The 13955-nt window shown below is 42.4% G+C and overlaps 1 protein-coding gene across 4 annotated transcripts in view; it reads right to left on the bottom strand.

Moving 5' to 3' along the window:
* Nucleotides 1-1645: 1645 nt before the first annotated feature.
* Nucleotides 1646-13955, bottom strand: part of celsr2 (cadherin, EGF LAG seven-pass G-type receptor 2) — a 67750-nt gene continuing 55440 nt past the window's right edge. Inside the window, exons 17-34 of one of the 4 annotated variants that reach the window (XM_030419333.1) lie at nt 13718-13819; nt 13492-13586; nt 12140-12349; nt 11723-11906; nt 10662-10980; nt 10220-10387; nt 9922-10045; nt 9617-9817; nt 9354-9528; nt 9075-9187; nt 8792-8874; nt 7053-7179; nt 6855-6965; nt 6143-6273; nt 5977-6062; nt 5521-5895; nt 4779-4992; nt 1646-3111 (exon numbers count right to left, since the gene is read on the bottom strand). In XM_030419333.1, the coding sequence (XP_030275193.1) occupies nt 3087-3111; nt 4779-4992; nt 5521-5895; nt 5977-6062; nt 6143-6273; nt 6855-6965; nt 7053-7179; nt 8792-8874; nt 9075-9187; nt 9354-9528; nt 9617-9817; nt 9922-10045; nt 10220-10387; nt 10662-10980; nt 11723-11906; nt 12140-12349; nt 13492-13586; nt 13718-13819 (2843 nt within the window). In that variant the 3' untranslated portion in view covers nt 1646-3086. Of the gene's footprint in view, nt 3112-4774; nt 4993-5520; nt 6063-6142; nt 6274-6854; nt 6966-7052; nt 7180-8791; nt 8875-9074; nt 9188-9353; nt 9529-9616; nt 9818-9921; nt 10046-10219; nt 10388-10661; nt 10981-11722; nt 11907-12139; nt 12350-13491; nt 13587-13717; nt 13820-13955 lie in introns of those variants that run through there. The other 3 variants (XM_030419334.1, XM_030419336.1, XM_030419332.1) reach the window with 3 other exon arrangements.

Raw genomic sequence — 13955 nt, 5'->3', positions numbered from 1 at the left:
AGTTTTAGAAGCAGACATTTTAGATTAATTTAGTCAGACAATACATGAAATCTTGCTTTTCTTTCTGCTTTCTGTCCTGTAAATCATCTTGTGAGCCTTCAGGTGACTGGGGTTGCACAGTTGCATCGACTAGTCAGCCGTATCGGTGGATAAGTGCTTTGAAATGAACTATCAGTATTACAAAATGAACATTTTTGCCAATACTACAGGCCGGTAAGAGTACGCTTTAACTTAAACGTTGAAGTAGTTTTCTTATTTTTGACGACAAGAGTTGGGACAATTATATGTTGATTCCACTACAGGATAGACGTAATGCGCTCTGCTACGAGGTGGAAGAAAAGCTGAATAATCTGCTCTGAAATGTACAAAATTCTGGAAATTGCACATTTGAAGTCGTTTCAACTGGAAAGAAGTTCAGGAAACTATTTGTTGGTGAAAGAAATGGAGCTCACTTTTGCAGCATCGGGTTCTAGAATCTGGAGCACGTGAAGCCTCTTCTATAAAGTAAGTGTGATTTTTCAACATCTCGTGCTGACCCTTACTTCAATAATAAATACATAAAATTAAGTAATTGTCCATTAAATATAAATTAACTCTTCATGGTTTAGTCATTATTTATCCAGTTGAATTAAACTTTCTCTGTGATGGTTACAGACAAGTTGATTAATCAAAGATAAGTTTATAAATTAGTAATAACAGTAGTCTGCACTCTGCTGATGCTCTCTGAGAGTGATGTTTAATTAAATGTTGACTTTGTGTTCCCATTTCAGAGCAGCTGCAGCTCAGCACAGTGAATAAATGACCGGTTGTAGTGAAGAGCGCTTTGCTCAGCACTGCACACAGGACGGGTTGTGTTTGAAGGAGAAGGAACACAGATGAGCAGCTTTAGCACCACCTAGTGAGGTTTTTTCAGTTGCCTGTTGCTGTCTTGTTTTGTCCACACCTGAAGACCCAGCCTCCATGATGAAGGACTAACACTTATCAGGATTAAATATTTTAGACACTTACCCCCTCAAACCCCTTCAACTGAGGCGTGTACGACTGAGAAGACACTTCCTAAAAACAGAGATTGTTATTGTCAGCAGCCTGCTCTCAAATGTATTTAAGAAATGTGCACAAGTTTGTGTTTTCTCAAATGAAATAAGTCAAATAAAGGACTAGTTCAGATAATGAAGATTCAGTCATTAACACACAACATAAAATTGCCATTTTTACACATCAGTTTCTGTGCAGCCTCAGCGAATAAGTTCTGTTGTGCTGCACAGACGTGCTGGTAGGTTGGATTTGTAGCCTTTGTACCGAGTGCGGCTAATTTTCAATTTTTATGCTTAGCTAATTGTGGCCGGCTCTAGCTTAATATTTAACTGTTAACTCTGTTACCAAGCGTTTCGCCAGAAAGTTGATAAGTGTCATATTCTGAAAATCAGCTGTGAAACTGCAGATTCAAGTGAAATGTATCTATTGACATAAAGAAGCTGTGATTTTCTAGTTTGTAACCTGGTAATTTATAGCAAGTATTGGATTGTTCCACCAGCACAGTAGCTGGATGTAACCTTGATATAATGCAAAACGCATCATACTGTCAAAACCAGAAAGAAGAGCAAACACAAGATCTTGGCTTGGATAAAAATGAGGTAAGAGGGAGGAAATGGTAGAAAAAAGTTTAATTGGTAAAAACAGGAGCGTCAGAGTCAAAGAGACATTTCTCTGTGGGGACACCAGAGTTGATATGATTGACCTGGTAGTGTTGATTCTTATGGCATCAGTTCTATACATTAAATTCATATGGTTGGTAACATGGCATCCACAAATTTCACATCAACTTGAACTGAAAGTAGTAACTAAGGTAAAAGATATTTCATCTTGAGTCTCAAGAATGATTTCCTAAAAAAAAAACAGGGAAGTTTACATGTTTACTTACATTTAAAGATATGTCCTCGGTTCATTTACAGGCCACTCTGTACAGTAGAAATGGATTACAGCTCAAATAGTATTACAGCACAATTTCAGATGTATTTTCATTATTTTACAAACCACAAAAGCTCCGTAGCTAATCTATAAAATACAGCTGTTTTAGTCACTGAACTCCAATGAATGCGTTCAAAGATGACAAAGTGAGAGCGCTTTTTAACGTCCATAAAAAACGTGCCCTCAGCGATTTACAAAAACAAACAAACGAAAAAAAAAGAAGTATCAAAAGTCCTTTTGAGTCCTTTTAAGGTCTGCACGTGCAGGTTTCCCTCCTGGAAGGCTGAGCAGTGCAGAAGGCGACGAGTCCGCCGCCTCTGGGAACGTCCTTCATGAGTGAGAAATAGCTTATACGGAGGATCCATCAGCAGGCAGGTACCGTTCTTTCTTCCTTGTTTTAAAGTTCAGAAATCCTCAGAGTCTGTGGACGACCTGCACTCGACCGTTTTTTGCCTCTTGGACATTTCAGGCAGTAAACCTGAGTCTGAACTCCTCGAACGTCAGACTGGCACAAACACCAAACAGAAATGTAAGCAGGCGGACCAGGAAGACGTCACAAAGTAGTGATGCATGAAAAAACAAAACAAATAGGAGATTCCCTGAATGTTTGCAAGTCTACAACTAAATGACCCACCCAAAAACAAAACGAAACAAAATCATGACCTCTGTAATTGTTCCACAGTCTTCAAAACAAAATATATATCCTGGAACAAAGAAAACACTACGAAAGATAAAATAAAAGAATCGACCACCAACACGTTCAGGCGGTAATTTAAAAAAAAAGTGCATTGCTTCAAGTATGTAAACAAAATGATTCTTTAAAGGGACAGTGAGACTCGTTCTGTCAGTGTGCATGAGCCCGGGCCAGTGCAGTGACTCCTGAGGTTTGGCACACGTGTATGAACTCAAACACACACACACACACATACACGCTCTCACACAATACAACACACACGCACACATACACACACTTCTTCAGAGGATCATGATGACGATGGAGAATTCCTTCTTTTTCCACGTTTTGTTTTTAAAGGAGAAGTCCAGTGCTCCCATTTTGCAGTCAGTGTTGAGGAAGGAGGCTCTATGACCTGCAAAGACACACCCCTCCGTCAGCGCGGTCACATGGAGGTGTTGCAGTGGCTGCTGGGAGAACAGGGTGGTGCATGGATTCAGGATGGATGGAGAGGAATGCAGCGCAAAATGGAAAAGAACACAAAAAGGAAAAAAAATGAACAAGTGAGGCAATGAAACACTTCCACACAAACACACACAGACACACACAAACACACACACACACATATGTGTGAGTGGTGATGGATGCTGAAATGATGCACCAATCTGAAGACAGTGATCCTGATTGTTGCGAATGAGGATCAGAGCTTCATGGGATAAAATTAAAGAATAAAAATCTATGATTTTTGGAAAGAGAGAAGGAGCAAAGAAGGTTCATTAGTTCACTACAGTTTAGAGTTTCTCTGACTCGAGCATTGTGAAGTTTCTTTGATAAACGCCTTCATCATGAAAGACATAAATATACACAGAAATGTTCTGACCAGACGTGGTCCTGTCTGAGGCTCCTATCTCTACTTTATACTCACCACTCAGCTGCAGCTTTTCTATGGATATTTAAAATATAACTTTATTTTTTATTCTTGGCAAAACAGAGTATCTCTCTCTCTCGTCACCCTCTTGGAAACCATCACCACTTTTTGTTGGAAAACTAGAATTGGGAGTTGGAATCAAGTATCAGATTTATTGGGCTGTCCTTGATTTGAATAAACATTTTGCCAATTTTAAACTGTCCTGTAGGCAACCAACAGCTTCTTGTGTTAGGCACATGATTTAAATGTTTGTTTTCAAATATACATTTACATTTCTCAAAGTAATATATCACAAAAGTGTTGTTTGGGTATTGATTCAGAAACCTGGGCACTGTGTTTATTATTAATACAATTAATTATTATAGTTCAGCTTAGAGAAGCAATAAATTAACTACACTTTCATACAATGCCTGATTGTATGTGCTCTAAAGGTACAATATGTAGTTCTGAGCAAGAAATTTGAACCAGAAGAGAAAAATACACCATTTCATACTGTTTCACTGTGTTTATATTAGCAGAATGCTGCTAATTTGCCAATTTTCTAGGTTCAAACTGTGTCCTGTTCATTCAGCTATGAAAATAAAATAATAGCTTGTATTATGACTTTATTAATACTGTAAATATTACATGTCTGCATTAAAATATATTTTCTAAAACTGCACCTTTTATTAGATCTGACTGGTGTTGGTGCTTTAGCTACTTTATTTTACACTGAATGTTAAATTTACATCAAGTATTCAAGAGCTGCATGCTCACAACAAAGCAACAGATGGGCGACGTCTGTGTTCTACATGAGCGAGCAGAGAGTACAGAACAGAGAAATACAGAACTGGTCCTTTAACAGGGATGGACAAAGCATCTCTTAGTAATTCATCCAGAACACATTATGTCACTTATCACTACATTCTCAGGTTTAAATCTGTTTAGATCCCTGCACGCTGTTTGGTAGCAGGACGGGCTCTGTCTTCATTTGGTTTAACACTGAAGATAATCAGGTGGATGCGAGACAGACCACAAGCAATGAAAACAACAATCAGTGAGGACAGCGACACAAGTCGTAGTTTGACGCAGACATTTGAAGGACACACTGAATGACTCCTGCGACACACCGTGATACGACACTGGACGTGCTGACGGGTGGGAAAAACAACACTGTCCATGCTGGTATCTGATATTGTTCTGTGTGTGTCGTCTGGTGTTAACACTCACTCTGATCCTGATGAGTCACCGTCCACCGTCCCCGCCTTGATGCTCATGGCGACACCGTTCAGCTGATCCGGCAGGCTGGCTTTAACCGGTGCGGCTCGACTCTCGCTGGAAGAGGATCCCTGCGGAGACGCCGTGCCGGGGATGAGCTCGTTGTGGATGCGGTTGAGGCCGTTCCTCTCTACAATCGGAGACAGTTGCTTCTTCTTCAGGATCCCTGTGCAGGAAGAACACAACATGTGACGTCTTTTTGAAAAAAAGTAAAATGCAGTTTCACTTGGTTTTTTTGTAAGTATTTCTTTGGCCTTTTTAATGATAGAGCGGGCTCAAAATACGACAGGAAACAGAATGAGAGGGGGGGGAGACACACAGTAATTGGTCCCCAGGCCGGGATTCAAACCAAGGGCCACTGCAGCAAGGACAAAGCCTCTGTACATGGGCTGCCTGCTCTACCAACTGAGCTAAACGGCGCCCCCACTTCTTTTTTTTTTTTTTTTTTTTTAAAGATTTTTTCTGGCATAGACACCTTTATTAAGCAGTAGACAGATAGGAAATATGGGAGAGAGAGAGGGATGTGACATGCAGCAAAGGACCTCCGGCTGGAATCGAACCGGGGTCAGCTGCGTATGTGGCGTGCGCTCTAACCACTCAACCACCTGCGCGCCCTTTTTTTTTTTTTTTTTTTAATTACATGTGTCATTAACTCCAAACTCCTGCAGGTGTTTTGTGCCAGGCTGAACTTTACCTCTGTGTGGGTGGGCGTTGAGGTTTGGCAGACTGGGCAGCAGCGTCATCATTGTGTCCTGCGTCCTGCCGTCCGAAAACGCTCGGGCGTCATGTCCCAGATTCAGCTCTGGATTGGCCAGAGCGTCCGGCTTCAGTCTGTCTGTACCTGTGAGCTCGCTGTCACCGCTCACTGCTGCTGCATAATCCATAGGCCAGTGCATCTTACTCAAACCGTTGTCTGGTCTCTTGCCCGTATTAGATGCAAGGTTTTCCCAGCATTCATTAGGGGGGAGTGGACCCTCCTCGTCCTCGCTGTCAGACGAGTGTGTGGAGGCGTAGGAGCCGCTCTGGTCGTCCTCTAGAGACAGGTCGCTGTCCGAGTCGCTGTCACCATCTACACACAGACAGAGGGGAGGTTGATGCCATTGTATTGTTACAGTTAATTTTAATAAGCGAGACTGAAGAGATATAATACCATCCAAGCGCTCTTTAGTTTCATGGAAGAGTGACGCGTGGTCGTTCAGCGCGATGTGCGCCTGACTGTTACTGAGCCCGTCGTCCCTGAAAAGACACAAAAGATCTGTTTAAAGCTGCTCCTGTCACTCCGTCAAATCACGCAGCATCTTCATCTTTAATCTCACCTGAGGACAAACGGCACGTAGCTCTGCTGGCTCTTTCCGCTCTGCATGGTGCCGTTCAGAGACACACTGGAGTCTCCAAAGGGAAGGTGGTACAACCGGCCGTCCATGTAGTTGGCGTTGCATTTGTAGCCCTACAGAGACGAGGAGAGCAAATACGAGTGTTTTAACAATCAAACAACACCGGTACAGAATTAAAAGTTGGAGCTGCTGATAAATAACACACACTTTGAGTGAAAATGCTTTAAGGATTGTTGTTATTCTTTATTTATCTTATCCATAATAAATCCCATAAAACACTGTTTATATTTTGGAGAAGTTCAAACCCCCTGACATCCTTCTTCTGTCTGAAGATCAGAGCACGAAAAAGTTATGACAATTAGATTTAAAAAAAAAAGCAAACCACCTAATCGTTAAATTTAAACACTTATTAACAATAAATGTGAAACATATTGCTTTTAAAAAAACATCTATCTGATTTCATGACATTTAAATCTCCCACCCATAATTTTATTTGCAGCGTCTCTTATCTGAACTTTTCTTTCTTGGATCATTCTTTAATTCCCTAAAACAGCTGGTTTGTGTGTGTGTGTGTGTGTGTGTGTGTGTGTGTGTGTGTGTGTGTGTGTGTGAGAGAGTGTGTGTCAGCAGCTCCCAACATGTAACCAAAGCCGTCCGAGTGAATGAGTCTCAGAGTTTCTGTCGAGGGACTCACTGAGGCCTTGGATTTGATCATGTGATCTGGCCGCTTGCGGCTGCAGCAGTACTTCATGGCATTCCTCGCCTCCTTATTGAAGACAATGCGGAAGAAGAAAACAAAGGGACCCTGGACGACAGAGGAAGAGAAGAGGGTGAGAAAAACCACAGAAATCAACCTGTGAATACAATTTGAGAGGGGAAGTGGGGAGCTCACCTGGACACAGTTGAAGCCAGCGAACAGGTAGTGGAAGATGATCATGTCGCTGTTGACGGAGAGCAGCGCCAGAAAACATGTGACTGAAACCAGCAGGAGAACGCCACATGCTGTCTTCAGGCCCGAACTGCAGAGTATGAATCACATGAGGGAGAACAGAGAGAAGTTATTGAGGAGCTGTCAGGATGATTTCTGTGCATTCACTGAACTGAAAATAGAGCTTAATGATAAAAGTGTACTGAAGCGGCAACATCAGGAGAAACAGAGCTGCACATTGTCTCATGAGCAGCTGTTTTCACCAGTCTATTATTTAGAGAATCAGTCATCTGCCAGTAATTTACATTTTAAAATGCAAAAATAGAGATTGTACAACACAGCTGCATTTATTATTCTGTAATTATTGATTTATTGTTTTGTTGATCAAATGTCAAAGGGCAATTAGAAAATGCCATGTACGACTTTGATTTGTCCAAAGTGACGCCCTCGGTCGTCTTGTCTTGTTTGAATAAAAGTCCTATTGTTCCCTTTTTAAGTTGACTTTCATATCTGATGAACAGAAGCATTAAAACAAGCAACTTGACAGACTGAGAACTGAGAACGTGGTGTGTTTATTGAAAAAAAAAAATTCTTATGAGATGACTGACACGACTTCAATTATCAAAATAACTGTTCAGCTCTAATGTTTCCTAAAAAAAAAAAACCCTGGGGTAAACAAGTTTAGATGAAAAAGAATCAGTGAACACTGAACAAATTTAAACTGCGAGGCAAAGAGTTCAGATTGTCTAGTTTGGATGTTTTTTTAGGCTTTGTTGCAAAATCTTTGTGCATTTTTGAACATCAAGAAGAAACAGCTGGAACATTTTTTTTTTCTTTTTTAAAGTCTTTTTTTGGCCTTTTATGGCTTTATTGATAGAACAGCTGAAGATATGACAGGAAACAGGGTGAGAGAGGGGGAGTGACACGCAGCAAAGGGACCCGGGCCGGGAGTCGAACCCAGGTCTACTGCAGAGCCTCGGCACATGGGACGCGCGCTCTATCAACTGAGCTACACGGCGCCCCAAAGCTGGAACATTTTCTCATTGATTACATCACAGATTTGTTTTGTGCTTGCTCTGCAGTTTTATTGTTAATAAACTGTCACACTAGTGCAGCTTTTTCCTGTTGTGTCTTTTAATTTGAGCCTCACTGTCTCAAGAAGTCCAGCAGGGACAGAGTATTGCGAGAGCTGGTTGGATCTGAGGTCAACATTATTGATATTATGACATCCTTTAAATGGCATGGAACTCCCTGCCCGGCGATCTCAGGCAGGCAAGCTCAGTGGCTTCTTTGAAATCTCTTCTAAAGACTCACTTTTAACGATTGGCCTTCTCTTAATTTTGTTTTATTATCGTTGTATGATTACTTTGTTGAGGATGTGTGATTTTAAATTCAAATTAAAGTCCAATTTTATTTCTCTCGGTGGTTTTATTATGTTGTTGTCAGGTAATTGTGTTTGTTATGTTTTATTTCTGTTGTACAGCACCTTGTAACTCGTTTTTGAAAGGTGCTATTTAAATAAAGTTATTATCATTATTATCATCCTTTAAATGGTTAGTCGCGTTCTTCTGGTTTAAATAGAGTTTGAGGTTAGGACCTCCCACTTGACAAAGCCTCATGTACAAAATGACTCTAAAGAAGGCAGTATGTGCACACTGAACCGTGTTTGTGCTTGTAGTCTGATGAAACGTCGGGACACTCACACACGCGGCTCCTTCTTCTCGATGCTGTGGTGTCTCATTGTGCAGGACGCTCTGGACGACAGGATGTACAGGAAAATGTTCATCTGTGGACACAATAACAAACCGCATCACTGCTGACATCAAGAAAGGACTTCTACTTAAGTATCAGATCTGAATAGTCCATCTGCTGTGTCATTATCTGTAAACCTTCACTGCCAAACAACACAGATGCACACTGCTGTTAATGTGTATCTACTGTACATTATGATATAACAGTTTCCATGAGCTGATCGCAGGGACTCACCGATGCCACCATGGCGATGGGTCCAGCAAAGCTCCAGATTAGAGTGTCGTACATCGATAGCCAACAGAAGTCTGGGTTCCCGTAGCCTTCAGGGTCCAGTCCCACCGCCAGACCTGCAGAAAGACAGGAGCATCAGAGATGTGTCAGAAAGCAACTCTAACTCTTGAGGATTTAAGATACTAAAAGACAAAAACTGGATGCAAAGACTTTCCAGGACTATGCCCCTGTGTACCGGCGGTACATTTCTGTGCTTTTGAGTGAAATCATGAGGGTTCAGACCTGTGATGAAGGCGGGCACTCCCCAGCCAATCAGGTAGTAGAATCTCATGGGTCCGTAGTTGATGTCTCGCACTTCGCTGATCATGCGGTAGACGTGCAGCCCCTCCAGGAAGAGCCAGGAGAACGTGCAGAGGTAGAAGAAGTGCAGCAGGATGGCGATGACTGTGCACACAAACTGAATAAAAAAGCAGAGACGGATGATTAAAGAAGTAAACAAAAACGTTAAAAAATTAAGTCGAATAGATGTAAAACTAAATGAATACCGGGTTGTCTGCCTGGTTGATGCCGAGGATGAAGATGAGCTCAGAGAGGAAGAGTGCGGTTGCCCCGTTGTTGATGATACTCGTCTTGTTGCACTGCATGGCTCTCAGGCAGAGGAGGAAGATGGTGGTGAGGAAGAGGAAGCCCAGTGTCACTCCCACAGTGCTCCATGTCAGGATTTTGATTGGAAGAATCTCTCCGTTCTGACACAAATGTCACGTTTAGGAAAGGAAGAAAAGTTTGAGTTAGAGAAGCGTGACGATATGTGTCATTTAATAAAAAGGTTAAATGTTCGGTTGTCACTCACCTCCCTCCTGGAGATGTCCATGAGCACGGCGAAGCTGGTCATGTGATAACACTGACAGCTGATGTGGGTGTTGTTTCTGAAAACCACCTCACAGCCCTTCGCCGACCAGCCGCCGTGTCCAGCACTGAAATGTACACAAAGAGGAGACGATGGCATGAGAATGACTCAACTTTATCCAGCTTCATTATCAGCTTTGTGTGTGTGTGTGTGTGTGAGCACGTGCGTGTGTGTGTGCGAGCACGTGCGTGTGTGTGCGTGTGCGCGTGCGTGCGTGTGTGTGTGTGTGTGTGGTGCTCACAGTATGGAGTGGTTCCAGAAGACACAGATGGGTTTAGAGCGCTCCTCAGTGGTGACCAGGCGGAACTGCACAGTAATGGGCTTGTCCAGTGTGTGCTGCAGCAGCTCGTCGTTGTCGTGGACGGTGATACTGACCACAGGTGTGTTGATGACCGGACGCTTCGGCACCCTGATGACAACAAAGAAAATAAAACCACAGGATTAAAGGCATCAATTCAGACAACAGTTTTTATTCAGTTGCTCTGGACAGAGTGAACATTATTTAAATTCCCTTTAAAAATGTAAATTAAAGTCTCATAATTTGGACCTTGAGAGATAATCCCCATGTCCCTGCCATTATTTTGTGTCTGCTTCTGTACTATTGATCAAAAAATGGACTGAAAAGAAGAAAGATTTAACTACAAAATCACAGAACATCTCGTTAGTTGTATTTTCGTGCTCACCGCAGACTCCTCTTGTCAGGATCGTAGTTCTCTGGTAGCAGCGCGGCCAGGCTGTGGAAGATGATCACACTGGCGATGGCGTCCTGCTGGCTGTCATCAGGGTGGCGTCTCTTCCTGTTGGCAGAGTGGTTCCTCATGGAGGACTCTGGGAAGACGTCCAGGTGCCTGTGGCCCTTCGTGTCCACAGGTGGTTGGAAGACAGAATCGGGCAGCGTGACGGCCGTCTCCAGGTCAGCAGGACGGGGGCCCCTCAGGGACTGGTACCGCGGGAGTTTGGCTCCGGCGAAATTCATTTTTTTCAGACGATCCACAGAGATGACTGAGGAGAAGAACACACGTGGAGTCAGAGGTGTAGAAGATGGAAACCCGTTTTGATCAGATCGCTGCAGGATAATTCTGTAGCTCACAGTGATCTCTGAGCAGGATTTTTTAAATGCTTAATTATGTTGTTTGCACAGTAAATCTTTCATCTAACTATTGAATTATACTGTATTTTAGTAAATGTCATCTCTCTACAACTGGTCTTAATGCTGTTTCAGACTTCTCCACACTAGAATGAGTTTGTTTCTGGTAGAAAATAATAACCTCCCTTATTTTTTAATTTTAATTTGATCATATCTATTTCTTGTTTTTTTGCCAGAACTAGTCACATTTGAAATACACTGAGTCAAAATATAAATAAATGACCTTTATTTACTGTGTTGATCTCAAGGACACTCTTTTCTTAATTCATGTGGCACCATTTGATGATTTTTACATCCGTATTAGAGCTTAAATGATTAGTTGATTGACCTTATTGTAACTATTTCATACATCTTTAAATGCCAAACAGAGCCTAGTTTTGGCCTCTGAATAGTAAGGAGTTAATGTATTTCTTTGTTTTCTGTGATTAGACATTTAATATTTGGGATTTTTTAAATCACTTTCATGTGCCCACATTTGTTCTCTTTATCTGTTTTTCAGTAATCCACAGTAAGATGTTGTCCTGTTAACATTATTATAAAATATAAACTGTAGCCTTTAATGGCTTTCAGCGTGTCACATTGAGGTAAACCTCTCACCTATATGTGGTGTGACTATGGTGAAGGGGCTCAGGTAGGTCTTCCTCATGTTCTGTGCCACTGTGTTTGCGTAATCCTCGTAGTGGCGCAGCAGCGCCGCCGTGCCGCCTTCCGAGTGCTGGATCAGCTCCCAGTGCAGCCGTGTGTCTGGAGACAGGATGGCGCTGCCCACACGGACCAGATTCTGTGAGGAAACAGTGAGAGTTCAGTGTGACAGGATGCCACAGCGGAGAGTGAAATGAAGTGTGATGTGCTCCCTGCAGATACAGCATGAAGTCCCGCCAGGCAGGACTGGCTTCCTGTGTGTACACCATTTTGTTTACTGGAAAAACTGCAACGATCTCTTGTTTGTATTTTGTTTCACGTTGTGTTGTTACTTCTCCAGTGGAGATATACTGTACGTATGTGGCTGTTCACCTCAGTGAAGTGGACGTCCTGTGTGGCCGTGAGGTTGAAGCCCTGCTGGTTGCTCTCGTGCTGCAGGAGACTCTGTGTGAGCCGATATGCTACTTTCACATCGCTGCCGTAGAACTTCTCTGTGTGCAACGTGGCGTTGGCCAAAATGGCAGCCGTCTGCTGGACCTGTCCAGAGTCCAGGAGCGACGCGTTACGGTAAAACTTGTCAGACTGGAGAAAGAAAAGAAAAACACAAGCATTTAGTAAGTAGTAGTAAGTAGAAACATTCATGATCTCCAGAGAAGGAATCTTCAGGTTTTAGGTGATCTCCTGATTTTCTCTGTAGCCCTACCATGAGGCTGACATTTTGGGGTTTAAGTCGGACTTCTGGATGGATTATAATGAAATATGATATTAAATATTAATAGTGTGCAAAGGAAAAATAATAATGACATTGGTGATCCCCGGGACATTGATCTAATGCCATCAGCAGGTCAAAATTTTCACCTGCTCAGACTGAAATGTCTCAACAAATATAAGGCGGCTTTCTGTGAAATTCAGTAGAGACTGTGGTTGAATAATAAATATCTATATTTCAACTAACGAAACGGTATTGAAAACCACATCTGGGGCAAATCTGTATGGGACTTACACTAAGAGGACGTATATTACATATTATCCATCCATCCATTGTCTGAGGGCAGGGTACTCCCTGGACAAGTTGCCAGCTCATCGCAGGGCCCTCAGTGATGGCAGACTGCACGTCAGGAGCAATTTGGGGTTCAGTATCTTGCTCAAGGACACTTCTACATGCAGGTCAGCTCAGCCCGGAGCTGGGATTTGAACCAGCGACCTTCCCATCACTAGCCGACCTGCTCTACCCACTCCCGCCCCATATTACATGTTATCATTTTGTTAATTGTTCTCTTATTATTTTCTGTTTCTTTTCAGTTTTCTGTTGCAGTTTGGTAAGGTTAAAGAAAACGTGGTTTTGGGTTAAAACATACCTTTCTTTCGGACCTTCAGTGTCTAGTTAACATGAATTCATAAAGTTACATTTTACAGTATTTAAAGTGTTTTACTTCTCGTGCTTCATGTAATCATTTGGTATGTTTACTCTGAGTTAGGAAGTTGATATTTGTTTTTCATCTATATCTCCTGTGATGATTGTGACACTTACTATTGACTAAAACGTCCTCTTTTTTTAAAGAAACAGTTTTTCTGATGAGGGTCTCGTACCGACACATTGTAAATAAATGTATTTTGTCACACAGTGTGCAGTAGATTTGCTTGCAACTTCTGATCTACTCCCCTCCATCCTTCCCAGTTGTAGGAGTTGTGATTTCAACGTGACAGTGAGTGAAGCTACACACCAGAGCTTTCAGCTTGCTGAAGGAGACGGAGGTACAGTTGAAGAGATTGGGAGGAAGCCAGCCCTTGTGCTCATCACAATGTCGAATGGCTGTGCCTGAGAAGGAGGAGAGAGAGAGCGAGAGAGTTGAGGAACAGACTGCAGCTGAGAGAGACGGCTTGAGGCGAGTTTCATATATTGCCATTATTATATGGTAATTAGTTGAGCTGCCTGAAAAACCATCATACCGAGCGTTCCCTTGGGACAGGGAACTGCTGCAGGGAGACCAAACTTCGTCCTGGGCCACCAGATCCCAGCCTCGATGGCCTGAGGGCAGCTGTCATAGATTACTGAGAGATGGAGCAAGAGGGAGAGGAGAGAGACAGAGGGAGATGATGAGGATAAAAATGGAAAGTTATTTAATGTATTTGTCACCATAATGAAACAGACATCATAAATATAGCATTGCAGTGACTTGATAATATG

The sequence above is a fragment of the Sparus aurata genome, chromosome 6 (assembly GCF_900880675.1).
Source record: "Sparus aurata chromosome 6, fSpaAur1.1, whole genome shotgun sequence".
NCBI classification, from domain to species: Eukaryota; Metazoa; Chordata; class Actinopteri; order Spariformes; family Sparidae; genus Sparus; species Sparus aurata.
The sequence above is the reverse complement of the archived record's forward strand: the minus strand, read 5'-3'. Positions and strand labels throughout refer to the sequence as shown.